At 37.2% G+C, this 18,847-nt stretch overlaps 1 protein-coding gene across 2 annotated transcripts in view; it reads left to right on the top strand.

Moving 5' to 3' along the window:
• The window catches only part of AOPEP (aminopeptidase O (putative)), a 207,972-nt gene that overhangs the window by 78,277 nt on the left and 110,848 nt on the right, over positions 1–18,847 (top strand). The window contains exons 6-9 of one of the 2 annotated variants that reach the window (XM_075021875.1): positions 8,755–8,944; positions 10,785–10,891; positions 15,759–15,861; positions 15,980–16,087. In XM_075021875.1, the coding sequence (XP_074877976.1) occupies positions 8,755–8,944; positions 10,785–10,891; positions 15,759–15,861; positions 15,980–16,087 (508 nt within the window). Of the gene's footprint in view, positions 1–8,754; positions 8,945–10,781; positions 10,892–15,758; positions 15,862–15,979; positions 16,088–18,847 lie in introns of both variants that reach the window. The other variant, XM_075021874.1, reaches the window with a different exon arrangement.

The following is an 18,847-nucleotide window of genomic DNA, read 5'->3' on the forward strand; positions in this document are numbered from 1 at the left end:
GTGTTACAGGATTTGTATATACAGAGGATAAATGCATAGTAAAAATAATGCATTTTAGCAGGGACGTTGAAAATCAGGATAGACTTGACAGTGTTGGATTTGCACTAATTCTTTTAAGTAAAAGGAAAGGCTTCAGAAAATGGATTTCTAGGTACCAGTTCTTAAAAGCAAGAATTGTGGGTGATACTGCATATGGGAAAAAATTAGATCACATCCAAATTGGATAATTCTCTTAATCTCATTGTACACTCCCACATTTGTAGTTGGCACAAGAAGCAAGAGTGTATTAGATACGAGCTGAAAATTTAAAAGAATTGGATCTGTGCCTCTTTTATGATTTGAGAAGTTCTGATTTTTTTTTTAAACTCTGAGCTTTACATTTTTATTTATTTTTTTCTTAGAAATAGGAGGGGTTTGTAGCACTCCGTCCTCCAGTAAAGTTTGGGATTTCCTGAATGATTCAGGAATATATCTGGAGTTTTCTTGGTCTGCAAGTGAAGTATTTGTGATAGGAATCCTTAAAAAACAGGAGCATTCCTTAGGTTTGGTTTGGTTTGTGATTCTACTCTAACTGTTGCTTGTAGAAATTTAATAAGAACCGCTTCTGCCTTCAAGCAGATTTCATTTCCTTGCTGCTTTTAGAACTGTGATACCACAAGGCTTTACATTGAGAAAAGAATCCCCAAAAACTTGAAGAACAAGCAATCTCTTTTCCTTTTTTCCTGTTGGTTTGGCTTTTTTGTTGTTATTTGTTGTTTGTTCTAGTATGTGTGGATAAAAGCTTTCTCCTATATATTAAATGAGAAAAAAATGACCCATTCTTTATTTTATTTTGTCTTGTCCATGCCACCTTTTGAAACCACTAATGTATAGGCCCTTAACTTGAGTGAATTTTCACTGAATATGGAGAAGCAGATACATTTTGGTGTTTCTATCTGACTATTTATCATAGTTGGTTATTTCCCCTTCAGCTCTCAGCTGTGTTGTTAGCTGCCAGAAACTTCATGATATAGTAAAAGGAAATCCAGGTCTTCCAGTAATAACAATAATGGAAAGCTACATATAATGAAATCCATCCATGATCAAATAATATCCATCAGTGACAAATGTCATCATTTAGACTGGAACTGAGGAATGTTGTTAGAGACTGTTCATCATACGAATCATTTCAGCAAGAATAGAAAGAATAGTTTGAAAAGGCTCTGAAACAAATGCTATGTGCATTTTTAATATAAAACAAGAGAGTCTTTTTTTAAGTCTTCCCTTTGGTATATGAGAAGGAAACCTAAAAAAAAATTATCACAAAAATCCATTTTATATTTATAAAATGAGAGATGTGAGTACATGTATCTACATCTGTTTCCATTACCCTCTTCTTGATAAAATAATATGATCAATTAAAATGATTAATTACAATGATCAATGTCCGTTGGTTGCTATTTTCTGTTCACTTTTTTTATTTCAGCAAGTGCTTAAGGTTAATTTTGTGGTCCTAATCTTATAAATCAGTTTTAAATGAGAGAGAATTAATATAAATGTGTGGTTCTAATAGAGATTTTCCACACTATTATTTGTTATTAACCATTTTAACATGGTTTATAGCATAGCTTCCCCCCCCCCCCCCTTCATTTGGCCATTTTCTAATATTTGGAAGCACTAAGAGAAATGTGGTAAAAGTTTCATATGAAATTTGCAATTTAGCAAATCCAGAATGTAAACCAAATATTGCATTTATATGTGTATATAAAATCCTTACTGAAATCAGTGAGAACATGGTATTTTCTCTGTCTCCTCAGACATGAACAAAATTTTCCCTTCAGCCTCTGAACCTCTTTTGTGATGCTACCTATGTCAGCAAGAGTAGAGATGTTTTATCATTGTTGTAATCTTGCATCAGCTGTCTTATGTCAAACTGTCATTGTTTAACCCCAGCCAACAACTAAGCACCATGCAGCCGCTCACTCACTTCCCCCCAACCCAGTGGGATGGGGGAGAGAATCAGAAGGAAAAAGGTAAAACTCATGGGTTGAGATAAGAACGGTTTAATAGAAGAGAAAGGAAGAAACTAATAATGGTAATAATAACAATAATAAGATGACAATACTAATAAAAGGATTGGAACATACGAAACAAGTGATACACAATGCAATTGCTCACCACTTGCTGACAAATGCCCATTTAGGTCCCAAGCAGTGATCTGCCCCCCCAGGCCAGCTCCCCCCAGTTTAGATACTGGGCATGATGTCACATGGCATGGAATACCACTTTGGCCACTTTGGGTCATCTGCCCTGGCTGTGTCCCCTCCCAACTTCTTGTGCCCCTCCAGCCTTCTTGCTGGCTGGGCATCAGAAGCTGAAAAATCCTTGACTTTAGTCTAAACATTACTTGGCAACAACTGAAAACATCAGTGTGTTATCAACTTTCTTCTCTTACCTGAATTTCTTATTCTACCCTAGATAATTAACCTTTTTAAAATATGCTTACATAAGCCATTAGGAAACAAAATCTGGAGAACTCCAAAAAAGGTTCATGCCCTGCAAGTTCCTTTTTGTGATACAGAATGTGTAAGATGAAGTGAGCTAGAGCTGCTGTTAAGCATTCTGGGTGCATCAGAGGTCCACTGATGAATAGCTCCTCAACTCCACAGTTCTTACTTGGGTTGACTGCTGGTTGATCTTGTCAACTCTACTTCCTGATGAGCTTATTACAAAGTTCGGTTAGCTCATTGGCAATACTTGGATCCCACACATCAGACTGCAGTCCACATGTAAAATACAATGTTCTTTCTTTCCTTCTTGGTTTACATCCCGAGTCAGAACATTTGAAGCAGGTAGGATTTATTACCATCCTATGACTGCAGCAGGATATCAACCACAGATAAGTTGTTTCCTGAATTTGTTTTTTTAATTAAAGGGGTTTTTTGACTTAGCACTGTCAATGTGGGAAATTCTTGTAACCCTTCTGTGGGAAGTGATAGTTTCAGTCTATCATTTTAACATTGTATGTTTTGGTTGGGTGATGGAGGACAGAAGAGCCTAGCCCCAGAAGAAAACTGGAACTTCAAAACAGAGCATAGTTTAGAAAAAATTGGAAAGAATAAGGCACATTTTTGGCAAAACTGGTGCAAAAATTGAAACCTCCAAAATGGTTCCTGTCTGCTAGATGTCCATTTTATTGGGCAACTAAATAAATACCTTGTTTTAAAAGGTACAGCTAAGACCTTTAAGATAGAATTATGAAATATGAATCCTACTTTTAGGATTGACTGTCCTATGGTATTCAAAGAAGAAGTTACTAGATGGTATCACCCTGTATGTGGTTAGTTCCCATCGATCTAGTTTTAAAAGAAAAAAGAAATTCTTCAGTAGTTTGGTTTGTTTCTTGACTTTTATTCTTTTTTTTAATTGTTAAAAAAAATAATACTGGAGATTCTTTTTTTAATACTTTGACCTTTTACTTGTGTAAAAGTTTCAGAGCAAGTTATAACTGAAATTTTGAGGAAATTTATGCAAATATATACATGATATAGCATGAAACAATATAGCATATATTTTCATTTGTGAACATAAAGTTAAAAGAATTGAATTATGGGGAATGAGTTGGGTTGATTCAGTTTTCCTTTAGGGTGATCTTATATTAGCTTGGAGTGCATCAAATTCTTTTGTTTATTTTTTGAAGCACATCAAACCTATATCCCTTTTGTTCAGGCCAGTATGATCGGTCCTTTTGCAGTAGCAAAGTAAGGTCTCCTGGCATATAAAAAATTGCATGTCAACTCTTGTAAGTATTTTCAATGTGGTTGAGTTTATTTTTGTTATTCATAAAGTTCCAGAGCAAATTTGGTATCTGAAGAAAATTTACAAAATTTCCTCTGTGAATAATGTCTCAACAAATAAAATAAATAGTTGACTTGTAAATCCAAGGACATTGGAAGGTACTGTATGTCACAGTTATATGTGATAAATACATACTTTCTTTTTATTAAGGTTTTTACTTAAAGGCTTTTCATTTGCTGTAATATGGGATTGGAGATAATGAGAAATATCAAGAGTTGTTACAAACCCAGTTGTTTGTGTAGCAGCTGTTTGAGTGTGTAGTCTTTTTCCTTTCACGGTATAATTTCTTCAGTTTTATGCCAAGTACCAGTTTTGCTGTTCAACAGTAATAGAGTTTCTCCTGAGAGGATTTCACCCTTGTTTATACACATCCTGACTAATTGGGTTAGTACAGCAAAATAAGAGTGAAGTGATTGTCTGCCAGTTCATGAAGCAGCTGCTGCTCAGGTGTTCAGATCATTAATTAGGTGCTTGACTGAAATTTGAATGTTGAATTGCTGTACTGAGTTGGCTGATACCATCCTCCTTCCAACACAGAGGGGCTGGTCTTTCCCTATTGCCTACCCATGTATTATTGCATGATTTATGGAGTAAAAAGTTAGTAATCTGCTCTAGAATGACTTTCAGCAGTAACTTCTAGTCACTTGTTTGTTTCCCATTATGGTGCTAGGAAGGGAAAACTTTACAAAGTTTCCATTATTTCTGGACCAGAGTATTCTAACTACTGGTTCCTTGTCTCTGCAACTGCATCTGCATGTATATTTGAGTTTCTGGTACGCTATAAACCTAGGAGATTAAAAAGGAAGATTGTCTCTGTAGCTCTCTCAGTACTGGATTGTAACATACACCAGAATGCTGGAGATTATAGAGGTAAGTAGGTGGATGTTGCATGTTCTTGTGTCTGCATTCCAATGGCACAAGTGTCCTCAAAGGTAAATTAAGCTATCATTTGAAGATACCGCAGACAGTATGCTAATACTGTTCTTTATATCACCAGAATAATGTAGGCTGAAGGCAACTGATGAGAGATTTCACAAACTGTATGTAAAGAGCTGTCATTTAATTGTCTAACTTTCTAAAATTCCAGTATGTTGAAAGGTATATCTTAATTTTAATGTGTTCCTATGGAAATATTTTAAGAGAGATTTCCCCTGCTCATTCTACGTGTTTAAGGGATTTTCTAAAAGTACAGTAACCATCTAACCCATTTACTATCTGACTACCTTTTTCTAAATAGGAAAAGGTAAGCAATATGTGGAATACTATCAAAACATGAAAAATAATTTTTTTTTTATTATGTAACTTCCATCTGTAATAGTGATTTTGACTCCAGAAGCATAATTTTCCACCTGATACTGTCTTGGCTCTGTTATTTCAATAAATACATAAGAAAATGTTTCTGCAAATCCCTGTGTGTTAAGAGGGAAAGACTCCTACTTCAAAAGGAATGGAACAAGTCTGTTAGAAATGAGCTTCATGTTCCTAGCTTAAATGTGTACTTAAGTTCTTGCATGTACCTTTGGCTAGAGTTGTGCCATGCGTCTCATCTGGTTTTGTGTCAAAACACAAAGATAGCCAAAGATAGCACACTGCTGCAGCCTGCGTGCAAAGCAGCATCTGCATCTAAGTTGTAAGTCTGGAGAAAAAGTTTTGCAAAACTGCTTTCAGAGATCTGGCCTCTGAACTGGTCAGGCCACTGTTCAGAGCTCTAAGACTCATTGGAAATCTTTTATTTGTTAAAGAGACCATTTATTAAGAACATCTACATGGGTGGATTTGGATGACTGGAACATCAGGATGCTTTGGCCTTTCACACCAAAAATTTCTTTCCCATTGGAGCTCAGTTTTCCCTTCATATGCATTCATACCATAGTTACAGTGTTGAGATTACCCTTGACTGCAGTTTAACTGGGATAGGGAACTTGCTCCTTCTTTCAGTCAAATGGTACAAAGACCTAAGTTATGAGGGTGGTCAGAATAATAACTTTTTGCTTTAAAAGTGTAACAAAGTGTATAATTCTTGAAAACAAGTCATTAACTTCTTTTTCTGTAAGAGCCATTGGGAACTTGTCCAGCTTGCTGGGAAGGGCTGGTGGGGTTTTTGTTTTTTCTGCTGACTGGGAGAGGTTTCCCATCTTCCTTACCATATCCAGCTAGCCTGTTCTGGCCTGCTTTAGAAATTTGGGCCAGACTTGAAAAGTCATTAGCTAGAGGCATTTATAAGCTGCACATACTTCGTCAGTTCTTCATGTAATTGCTGAGGTGAATAATTTTTGTCCATTCCTAGTGTATTAATGGATTTCTTTTCTTTTCAATTCCAATGAAGGCAACTGATATCAGGCCTTATAATTTTTTCCTAGTAAATCAAATGGACGGTAGGAGGACCAAATTCCTATTCTGGTTAAAAAGAAAAGTTTTTGGCTATTGCAATTTAATCATCATTCTGATTATCTTATTTTTCACATAGACACTTGCTTGAATTATTGAGTGTTTCAGGAACAACACTGATAGGAACAGTGTGCAATGAATAACATTGCACGTCCTAGATGATGTAAAAAAATGTAGATTTAGTTGTTATCAGTAGGGGTGGAGCAGAGTTTCTGGAAGTCAAACATGTATTGGAAATAGAGAATCTGTATTGTAAACTAATACATAGAATCAAACTTCTCCCCAAACTAATAGGTGCTGGTCATATTACAGAAACATGTTCAGTCTTTGATAAAATTACTCTTAAGATAAATGGGAGCTTTGCACTGCTCTGTAGTGGTATCTGTTGCTATATGAGGCTCTGAATTGGAGATATAGCTGCTTGTTAAGGGTAAACAAAAGGAATTATTTAAGGTGTTCTCAGGTAAGGAGGTTGCTGGCTGTACTTAGACTCTAAAATTCTACTGCAGCACATAATCTTATTTTTGGCCTTTTAGGAAGTTGTATTCTTATTCTTTGGCCAAAATTTAACTCATACACATTTTTCTCACTGAAGTGATTTGTAGTCCTTCTATAAAGGAGAAGATTGTCCAAATGTGGCATTTCTATTATTTAAGTGATTGGAAAAAGCAGGAAATACAATCTTTACTTTTATTGTGTATTTACCTATGGTAGACTTAAAATGCAAACCATTCTGTGAGCCTGTTTATAAGGCATGGAGTAACTTTTGTTTTGGTTAACCAAGTGGCCGACACGCTACCAGCAGTATGTCTGGAATGTTATTTATTTGGTCCATTTCTGCAGTTTTTCTTTGTAGCGGTGTACACATGCCACAGTTAGGGGTCATTTACTTACAACTGACCAAAGTAATACCCCCGAAGCTGTGGTTATTCTTCTCATCAGGGGCTTTATAATAAAAGGTTCATCATGTTCTGCAGCTTCTGCGCTTGCACTTTTCCCCCCATCTCTTCCTCTCTCACTTCTCTTAATTGGAATTGCTTTTGGCAATGATTTGAAGAGCTGCTGTTTTTTCTTGCTTTATTCTCTGTGACTTGATTCCTCTACTAGTGCTTGAATTTCTTACATTGTTTTTTACAATGCCAACCGATTAAAATGTATTCACTTGCTTTGCTGGATGACTATTATTTTTTTATAAGGAGATGGTTATTAAGTATGTTTTTCTATTTAAGTATATATCATATTTTATGGTCTGTGTTCCAGATATTCAACTGGTTGCAAGAAAACTGTGGGTGTTTTAACATTTCAATCGGAAGGGTAGGGCGGGTGGGGAAGCTCTTTGGAATGCTGACTAATAATATTTGACTCTTGGAAATGTCTTGAGGCCATGCGCTCCCCTCCCATGCTTGGAAGGCTAGACTTAGTTTTAAAGACCTGTGGACTTGAAGGTATTACCATTGTGCCTTGTTTCCTTTCTGACTGGCTGGAGTTGAGAAAACAGTTGACATGCAGATTATGGATGCTGAGTGTTAATGCAGGAATACTCTGCAGATGGTGGTCTTGGTTTGTGCCCTTGCTACTCCTGCCTGTGGTATGGTGCCCTGTTAATCCCTTGCATGCTAGTCAGAGGGCTTAATTCTGCTACTTTTCTTTCCTAGATATACTTAATTTCAAAAATTATGTAACTTCTGAGATGTTAGCATCTGTAATGTCTATAAGAACAGCCGAAGTTGCCTTCCAGCAGAGCATAAGTTGGTAACTGCAGTAACTTGCAATTCAGTGTAAATGTTTTTAATAGCAGAGCAATAATTCATAACAGGTTTCTTTGCCCCCAGTTTCTTCTTACAGTACTTGAGTCCAGAGCAGAGTAGGTACAGATTAGGTTGTTCTCCCCTGTTGTGAAAAGTGGGTATTTAGTAAATATCGAGTCTCCTTCTCACTGCTGTGTTTGTGGTAAAGGATGTTCTCCTTCCTCTGCATTTGCAGAAATTATTAAGTCTTATTGTCAGATGGTGTCTTTTTAGCTTGTTTTAAGTTTTAACAAGCACTTGTGCTTTACTATACATGGCTCTTGTTGCTTTTGGATAGTGATTTGTTTTCTGTATAAAATGTTTCTGCTTTATTTATTTCCAGCTTTGATCATTTAACTGATAAATACTTGCTGCCTATATTCACACCTGCTCATCTTTTATTGTCCTGGCTTATATATAAATGCTTCTATTGAAATAAATAAGTCTTGTAATTTGAAAAATATAAAACTTTGGTTTAAGTTACTTCTTACAGGTAATAGCTGTTTGACGGTTGAATACAAAACAACTACTTGGCAGAATTTTAGTTTGATTTTCTGCCAACCAACAATAAAGTATAACCTAATTCCTAAAAATGCCTGAGCTATAAACTATCAGTCATGACCTAGCATGCATATAGTAATAAGAGGTTGACAAGGCTAATAAAGCCTATATTTTATTATGGCAATACAGTGCATGTTTTAACAGGTCAATAATGTATTTGTCACTCATTCCTATTGTGCAGCCCACACATCATCTTCCTGTCACAGAGTGTACTACCAGGAGGGAGCCATCTCTGTGGAACACGTCTGTGCCATGAAATTGCTCATGCTTGGTTTGGACTAGCCATTGGTGCTCGTGATTGGACTGAAGAGTGGATAAGTGAAGGGTTTGCCACTTTTTTAGAAGATATATTTTGGGCTAGGGCACAACAGGTAAGGTGATGATACATCACTTCTCAATTGAATTATGTGGAAATCAAAATTATATATCCCGCTGTGAATTAGATATAAATTATAACTCCTGTGTTATGAAGATAAGTCTTTTAAAATAATACTGGAATTTGCATGCTAATTTGATTTAAAAAAAAATAAATTAAAATAAAAGTCCTTCCTGATCCACAAGGAACACTAATCTTTACAGAGGTAGAGGTCAGTGCAAATAAGAATGGAAACATCTGTTTGTCAATGATTACCTTTCCACAAATGTACTACTCAGTTATTAAAATTCAGCTATCAAACAGCTGCTCTGCATTCCTTCCACTTTGTATTGTGTTCCTGAAACTGGAGCAATCAGCAGAGTCTTACTGAATATTGTAATATGCAGGTACCTAAGGAAAATGGTCTGGTTTTGTCCAGTGGACAGCCAGGAAGCATACTCAAAACAAAATGGAAGCTGATAAAATGGGCACCAGCACTTACACTTTTTTTCCTCTTATACTGCCTAGCAAGAGTTACTGTCCTATCAGAGGCTTAGAAATCATTGTCTGCCTTAAAGTGAAAAGCTCATAAGTTGCATATCAGCTAGTAAAGTGGTTTTGTGATCCAATTTGTATTTTTGTTGTACTTCTGCTACCACAAGCATTTTGTGTGTTAGTGAATTTTTTTTCCTGTGCTTTTGTCAGGCCATGGTTCTCCCCCTTAAGTCTGCAGAGCTTCATCTGTGGAAGAGCAGATGGCTATGGGAAGTGACATCATACACTCTTCTGAACCTCCATTTTATTAAGTATCAGGCATATTTATAGCACCAAACAAAACAGAATTCCTTGTCACTTACCATGTTTCTGGAACAAGAAAGAGAGGAAGGCTGTCCAAACACTTTGCTTTTACCTTCTGGTCCTAAAACTCACTGCCACCCTTACACTGAGCATCACTCCTCTGCTGTGAGCTGTTCACATTAATTCTGTGCTTTTGTGAGTCACTTGAAAGCATTTTCATTATAGTAGACACCCTTCCATGTAGCTGAATGGAAAGGAGTAAACAACAGAACAGGGTGATTAGTGCCCTTGTTAATTTATAAGGTCAGAAAATTGCTTTTTCTTTTCCTTTTTAGACCTATTGAGTAGTTTTGGTGCTGTGCAATTGTACAGTTGTAGGATTATGAGTATATTCCATAGTGCCTGACAATAATTTCAGTTGTGACTGAAATATTGGTGTAATGCACGATGATATTAGCTGCTTTTGCTTTCTCCCATGTTCCATCTTTTCTTATAATAGAGAAGCATAAATTAGTAGTCATTTGTAAGCTGACAATCTGACATTTATTTCATAAGCGTGCATCTCTGTTAATATTATGTAAACGGGGGGAAATACAACAAGGAGCTTTCACGAGTGTGGCAGTAGTAGTAGGGAAGAGCAGTGGAGTCTGGACACAAAGCAGCTCTTTGCTTTCAAGCTGGGAAGAGTAAAGATGTAACCAAAGCCGCTATGCCAGGTATCTGTACTGTATGTTCAGTTCACTCACTGCCAGTCACTAAAGGGAAAACATGCCCATCTCTCTCCTCAGGCAGAACTATTTAACTGACTATTGATTTGATGTGCACAGTGAGGCTTCTGTTTTGCTTAGTGCTGCTATTAACTCTCATAGTGGCAACTGATATTTTTTGGTTGTGGGTTGTTTATGGTTTGGGTTTGGTTTTTTTTACATCATGGATACTGGTACTGTTTCCTGCATGTTCTCCACATTAAAGGGAAACAAAACAAGTTTTTCTTTCTGAAAATTATTGTCTGTTGGGAAACAGCAATCAGTGATCTGTGGTTTTTGTATACTAAGCAGCTGTCACATGATGAAGTAAAAGGGCAGCAGGAACTGAAAGCTTTACTTCGCTGGCGCCGACTCAGAGATGAGGTGCAGAACTCTGAAGAAGAGCTGCAAGTTTTAAGGTAACAATATGACAGTGTAATCTTCGCTTTTGCATGTTCTCGGTCTCCTGTTTTCCACCATTTTCTCTCTTCAAAGGATATACACCCAAATCATCTGATTAAATCCACTGCATTTCCTTATTTCCTTCTGAAGAAAAAAGAGAAGTCAAATTAAATTGACTAGGTTATTCATCTTCTGTATAATGCAATTGCTTTTCTCTTTGTTATAGAAAGCTTTCAAAAATCATGGGATTTAGTTTGATATAAAATGTCTTTAAGTAGTTTACAAGAGCCTCTATTCAGGGAAAAGAAAAGGCCGTTTCCTGAGCAAAGTTCAGTGTTTGAAGCCGTAAAAGATTCATCTTCTGTGGCTGAAGATGAGCACATACAGGAGTATGGTATCTAATGGCCAAGCTGAATGAAACTTTAAAAAACAAAGGAAAAAGCATAATGAACTATATAAATCTACTTTCTCTTTAGAAATGACTAATGATGATAATATTTAAATAAGATTTGGGACTTTAGGTACCAGATGCTGAGCTGAAGGCTTCTTCTTATGTAGCTAAAGACATTAGATCAAAAAAAGATTCTTGCTTTGCTAATGATTAATAATCTAGGCTGTTCTGATTGGTGTGTTGGGAATTTGCCATAGTCCTTTATCTTGAATGACTGCCTAACACTACCGCTGCTTGTCTCCCCACAGTCTTTGACCAAGAAAAACACGTTTACTAATCCTAGCTCAAATTAGCCCTACACTGACCAAATCATGTAATTGCAGGGATGTATTTCAAGAAATTACGTAGACCACTCTCCTACCCTGAAATACAGGCAGTATACACAGACCATCTTAAGCAAGTTTTTACTAACATGCTCTCAGAAACCTCCAATAAAAAAGTTTCCACAGTACCTAGCTAAGCTGTTTTACGGTTAACAGTTAAAAATTGCTTCCTAATGCACAGTTGAAATATTGTTTATTTCAAATACTGTAGGTTTCTTCTTTTCTTTCACCAAGGGGAAGTGAAGAACAAATTGATCCCTGTCTTCTAAATAATCAACTTTTAAATGTTTTTGGAAGACTGTTGCCATTTCATTCATTTTGAGGTCTTCCCTTCTTTTTGTGCTTTCCCAGTAAGCCTAAAAGCCTTTTACATTTGGGCACTAGAGACTGTTCACCAACACATAAATTCCTCTCTGGCCTCATATCATCTGAAAACATGTCATCAACTGCATAACTGTAGTCTTTCATTGATCTGTTTTACTTCATGTTTATCGATGAATTGTATATCCTACATGTAAGCAGTCAGTGAAGTTACACATTTGCAAGTATGCGTTTTGATGATAGGTGTAAATACAAAAGCAAGCTTTATCACCAGCTGTCATACAGCTGTTGCCAGCACAACTACTGATTGACAGATGCTGGGAGTTTTGTTTGTTTGCTTTAAAATAAATTATTTTTTGGAACATTGGTTCATGTGATATAAAGCTTATCTGGATGTGTGTTTTCCGTTTTCAACATTATGGAATCAGGTTTGTTGTCTTTTGCATTAATTATGTAGTTGTTACTTTTAATAAAATGTGTATATGTAAATTTTTTAAATCATTTTTCTAAGGCCCTAAATATCCTTTGTAGTTTGAAACTCAGGAAAGATTGATTTATTCTGAAATTGAAACTTAAGCTTTCTATTGACTTCCACTGTTGGTGGACATAAGTGTCCATAGTAAGCATGCTGCTTATGTTTTGCATAGTGGTATTCTCAATGCTAATACAAAAGAATGACAAATCATTTACTCATTTGAAAAAATATGCCTCTAATATACATTTCAGGAGAGGAACATGTTGCCAGCTTGGGATTCTGGCAACCTCTTCCTCTCTGATGTCTCTAGTTTCCTATGATTGCATTTAAGGACTCTCCACTGGTTTCAGTCAGATGTAAATATTCTCTACTATTTTTGTGGCGTGGACTTGAATAGGTTCTCTCTTTGCATGTTTACTGTGTTTTTTTTTTTATTTTCTTCTTCCTTCTGAAAGTATGTCCATGTGCTTTCCAGAGTCAATATACAAGAGAGAAAATTTCAGTCTTGGCATTGCACTGGGTTTTGAGTCTGTATTGAGGCTTGCACTGGTTCAAGCTTGTGTTTTTATACAAGGACATTAAAAGTAAATAACTGTCTGTTACTTCTTACCAATTACATCAGGAAGAAAAAAAATCAGCCAACCCACTCTTCCTAAGCTTATTCCTCAAATACTTTTTTTGTTCCCTGCTGGATGATCATATGATTTTCTGTGCTTTCTCCTGACAGCAGGAAAACCCTGCCCAAAACTTGTCAGCTGATCCTATTAACTTTTGATCCCGCAGACAAATACCTCTTCAGACTAGGTGAAAGCCACTCGTCAAACTGGTCATCAGCATGATGTTTCTTGTTATTGTGGATATTTGAGGTTATGTTATAGTAGCATCCCATAAGCTACCTGTGAAAAGAACTGAAAGAAATGTGAAATGAAATGAAATGAAATGAAAGAGATAAGTGTCTTTTCAGCAGGCAGCAGCTCTGAAAGGCAGCACCAGCAAATCTTAGTATTGAAGAAGGAATCTGAGGCACTGTAGTGCTCATACAGGATAATTCAGGCAGAATCCTATGTATTTTCTCACAGAGTTTGAAGCAAACCTGCAGGGATAAAAGCACCTGTGAAATATATCCTGGCACTCATTTTGCTGGCAAGCATCAACACTGGCACTCTCATCCAGTCTCTCATGTTACGAAAGCAAAGAAGCTTAGAGAAGTCCATTTTGTTCTGTGGAATAAAGCTGGTGTTGAGATTGTTTCATGTCCTAGCCCTTATGACTTAACCTCAGCTTGTGACTCTTCATTAAGACAAACCAGTGTTCATATCTAAACTCTTGACTTCCACTTGAGTCAAGTCCATTTCCCTCCTGAAGCAACGGTCTCTCACTGCTCTGTACATTTTTAAAGAGTTTTGTTCTATCACACTGATAGGATACATGCCTTTCAGATGGTCTCTTATAGAGGTTTTCAGGACTACCTAGGGCATCAGAGCATTTAATTACTAAGGATTTCCTGGTGAGTTGTACTTGCACTTTGTACTTTGCCACCCAGCAAACAAAGCAGCATCTTTTACTTCGTTCAGAAATTTGCCAGTATCTAAAACATGCCACATAGCAGTTTGAATACCTTGAATCAGCTTGCCTTTAGCATTATGCCTATCTTCATCTACTAGGTTAGATGCCAGGTTTTGTAGGTCAGTGTAACAAACTTTCAGTCTCTGTACTTTCAATGTGTTGTAAATATAGTAAGCATTGCTTTAAAATAGTGTGCTGAAGTACTGACAGCAGAGAACAGGGTAACTTTCTGAATATTTACACTCTTTTGCAGAAAGTATCAGGGGTATATATACATCCTTTGCAGAAGGAATTTCTTCAGTACCATCATCCAGATGGGATATTGCTTTCTAGTCACCTACTAGGATCTACACAGGCACAAAGTTGGAAGAGGAAGGAAGGAAGTATGGTTGTGTAATTTAGAATAATTGTGATTATGGGAGGTATTTCAGTTTACTGTGGATCCTGTAGCCTGTGCTTGAACTCCATTTTTCAAAATCTATAGACTGGGCTATTTATTATGAGAGAAATGAAGCAGTTTTGGCTTTTTATATATGCAGATAACAATGAAAAGTCGCAAATGAAATGCCAGCAGGCCTTCCTTCCAGGAGACTGACTCAGAATGGAAATAGGTGGACCTCTTCTTTCGTGTAGTGGGTCTGCAATGATTACATGGTCTTGAAGAACTGGAGTTAACATAGGATAAGAAATCAGTCATGGATCTCCTCCTTTCAATGTTGAAGGAATTTCTTCCTTGAAAGAAAATATGGACTATAGCATGATAAAGGACTGTGTTAGGAACAGTGTGAAATTGAATCTGCATTTTTTCCCTGTTTTATTTTAAATAGTTATATTTTATCAAGATTTTACTATGAAGTGGATTTCATGTGCACAGGCCCTAAATACAGTGACTAAAGGGGGGGAAAAAACAGCTTAACACTCTGGACAAAACTCTGATAGGAAACTATTACACAGATACAAAAAAGGAAGAGTGTTTTCCTCAAAGCAAACATAGATATGCAAGAAATTTGATCACAGGGATTAGCTCATGCGAAGTGTATGAGTGATGTGGTTTGAAGAATCCTGCACTGCTGTGGCCTCTGTTGCCCCTGTTCTGTAGAAGTGAGGGAAAAGATGTTTGGTTTCCACAACTGCCCATTTCAAAATCCACACTTAGAATTGGAGAGGTTGTTTCAGTCACAGGGTTAGGCTCCTAAGACAGACATCTGTTCTCAGACACTGTTAGCTGGGATGTTTTCTGGAGGGAAGGAAAAAAAGCTAGAGGGCTCTTCAGTACTATGCCTGTGAAGGCACTGCTTCCAAATGAAGAAAAAATATTCACATAGCTTCTCTTTAGTTTCACTCTGTGCTCATAAGAGCCTAGAAGTCCTCCACACTTTACTGCTGTGGATTTGTGGCACATCAGATGCTGTATTACATTTTAAAATCAGACAGTGAAGTAGAAGGTTTGTTCTAGACATTATTGTCTGTAAAACCCAAACCTCTGTGTGTGTGTGAAAGGCTCCCGCTTTTAAAACTTCAACTACTTCTCTTCCAACCCCAAACAGCAAAATGAAAAGCAGAACATTATTTCTTCTGTAGTGTATTGCATGCAGATGAAAGATGTTATTGCAAGTACATTCATGTAAACTGTTAAGCCAATGTTCAGGTATAAGAAGAGAAATCTCTAGTTGAACATAATGACCCATTCCCCTTCCCTTTTTCTTTACGTGCTTATTCAAGACTTAATTAGTGTGTTACTGTTTTAGGCCCAAAAAGGAGAGCACAGGAGAATTGAGTGAGTCTGGAGCATCTGTTGTCAAACATGGTCTTAAAGCAGAAAAAATCTTCATGCAGGTTCACTATTTGAAGGTGAGTGTTGTCAGCTGATTGTTATTGAAATTGCTTTACTAATATGATAAAGACTTCTTTCTTCTAGACATCAGCAAATTCATAGCATCCTATTTGTTTCTGGCTTAATTTCTTGCAGGGTTATTTCCTTTTGCGGTCTCTGGCAAGGACAATAGGAGAGGCTTCATACCTTGCATCTTTACGAAAATTTGTCCATAAGTTCCATGGGCAGCTTGTCCTTTCTCAGGTACTGTTCTTGGGGTTGTTCCTCACTTTCTGAAAAAACAAATTACCTAAACTTTGGGTTTCACTATGTAAGTCACCACTTCTGGTTGTGGTGAAAAGACAGAGGCAGTTGTAACTTGGCAATATTGGTGAAATTCCTACCTGCTAGAAGGCCGACTTTTCTTTTCAGGGTGATATATAGATTGGACACCCTGCTGGTATCTGATAATGTAAACAATAGGTGTTGGGGGTTTGTTGTTGTTGTTACTGTGGTTTTTTTAACTTTATGCTTTGGAAGGTCAATGTTCATAGGTGCTGATGTTCTCAAAGACAGGGTCATTTACCATGCTGGAATTGTTTTCTGTAGTTTTTTAGCTCATGGATTTTGGTTGTGATCAATCAGTCTTTTCCCTGATACCTCTCTGTTTCTGATAGAGAAAAAACACAGAGTAGGAATGTAACTGAAAATTTCTATAAATTGTAACAGTGCATGCACATGATATTTCTGACTTTGTTTCCTTCATCTCTGCATGCTGCTTCATTCAATGTTTATAATTTCATAGTCTTTCTTATGAGGACGGTTTCTTTCTCACCAAGTCAGAGAGTGATGTCCCCATCACTCTGTGACATTGCACCCACCTGTATTACAGTCTTGTCACAGCCTCTGTATAGGTTTCCTCGTCATGGTCCATACTCCCATGCTTTCTAAAGTGTTCTGTAACTGAATTATTAATCTGCAAGGGATGTTGAAGATGTGCTGCTTCTTTCTTTCAGTAGACTTTCTCTGACAGTGATATCATGCAGTGGCAGCCCACTCTGAAGAGCAGTTGTTCTCATAGAACAGTACTTCTTCCTGGACTGGTGGAGGCTTGGTTGTAAAAAGTAATGTTGAATTGGGAATCAGAATCTGCCCTCTCTAAGTCCAACTGCATGTATTAATCACTTGAACTACAGACTTAGCTTGTTCTCTTCCTGTCAGAAATAGTGTATAATTATTCCATGCAAAGTAGAACAGCTTCAGAAGGAAAGACTGAGCAAGTCACACCACAGTGTATTCTACCATCTGTTACACAGAGAACCCAGCTGAGGTTATAAATAGAAATTTACCTCCCCCTAGGTGTTTCTGAAAAAGTCCTGTAACCACTGGCTGTAGCATTAAAAGGGAGACTGTCTTGTCCTCCAGTGTTTTGTTTTGAGAAGGGAATGACATAGCTCTCCAAACCCAAAGTTCTAGGAAATCCTGTCATTGGTGATGAATCCAGCTTATGCTGTGGCACTGCAGCTTGTTGCTTCGGTAATGCTGTGAAAAAACTGTTTATGCAGGTGTCTGTGAACCAGGTGACTGAACTCGTCACAGTTAAAAACAGGCCTGGAACAATATGACAAGTGTCTGGCATTGCTAGAAGAACAGCGTGATGAGAGTGAGGGGCAGGGGAAAAGAGAGAACAGGTACAAGTGAATTTCTGAAACAAATTTCTTTGCTGAACTCTGTCTTTTCTTGAGTTACGGTTGAAATCGTTGAGGGGATTCAGTATGGTGATAAATGTCTCCTTGCAACACAGAGTAAGGGCTTCTGATTTTGAGGGAATGGGCTCTAACACTTTCCTATTTCTTCCAGCCACAGTGATTCTTTGCTCATGTGCTTGCTGTTTTGAATCTCAGTCTTACAGAGCGAGATGTACACCCATGTATTTTACAAATAGCTCACAGACTTGTGGATTCTTCTGTATGTCAAGTCACCCAGGCGTTAGGCATAGTAGGTCTACTGCAGCAGCTCTGCCCTGTGGAGGAAGTTTTGGGGTGTTAAGGGAGTTAATGTTTCCACTGCTGCAGCTGTTTCCTGTACCGTGGTTCTGAGACTCTGACCAGTTATGTTTGGCATAGTGTGGAAAATGCCAGTGACTATATGAGTCTTGTCTACATTATGGTGTCCAAGATCATAAATATGACACTTCACTATTACACAGCTGGAAACTTTTTTAAAATCACAGAAATCATGAAACTGCTAAAACCAAGAAGCAGCCCAATATTTTAATCTGGTGGTAAGAAAGGTGCTTGCATTTTGGTGGAAGTAGTCAGGTTGTTGCTCCTGGTTGATGTGAGATGAGTTGAGCCAGTAGACCGCAAAATGTCTTAGCGCATTATACTATTAGTCATGATAGCTAGATTGCATCGCAAATGAACTACCCATCTACTACAGACTTCTGCCTTTGTCCAGCACTCTGCTATGAAATGTCAGTTTGCAACTTACCTAACTCCAGTCTTGTAAGATGAAATACTATATGTTGTTTCTGCACCCAGAAACAACCATTTTGGTTATTGGATAAAAAAATTGTTCAGTTTTTAACTATTCAAGCAAGAATAAGTGATGCTTTTATTTCAGCTTTCTTAGGCTACTTTTTATTTGAATATGTGCAATATATCCATAGCTATGTTCTTAATGTAGGTCAAAAAACATACTTTCCTTCAGTTGAAGATACTTGATTTGGTGGAGAAAGAGCTGTGTACTATGTAACTTTTACTGTGTGCTTTTTGTGCTTTTACCTTGTTTCACAGCAGCCTAAATCCAGCTCCCATAAAAGTTTCTGGGAAGAGAATTTTACCATCATCCTGTTGTTTGGTCACTATGTTAAAAATGCAAAGGGGATAGGACTATATCCAGTTGTAAATGCATTTACTTTCTTTGTAAGAAATCTTAAAGATTGTATTTATGTTGGTGTCTGGTATAGGTAGATAAGCAATCACAGCAGGACTTGCAAATGCAGAAGCAATGAAGTCAAGT

The sequence above is a fragment of the Buteo buteo genome, chromosome Z (genome assembly GCF_964188355.1).
Source record: "Buteo buteo chromosome Z, bButBut1.hap1.1, whole genome shotgun sequence".
Classification (NCBI taxonomy): Eukaryota; Metazoa; Chordata; class Aves; order Accipitriformes; family Accipitridae; genus Buteo; species Buteo buteo.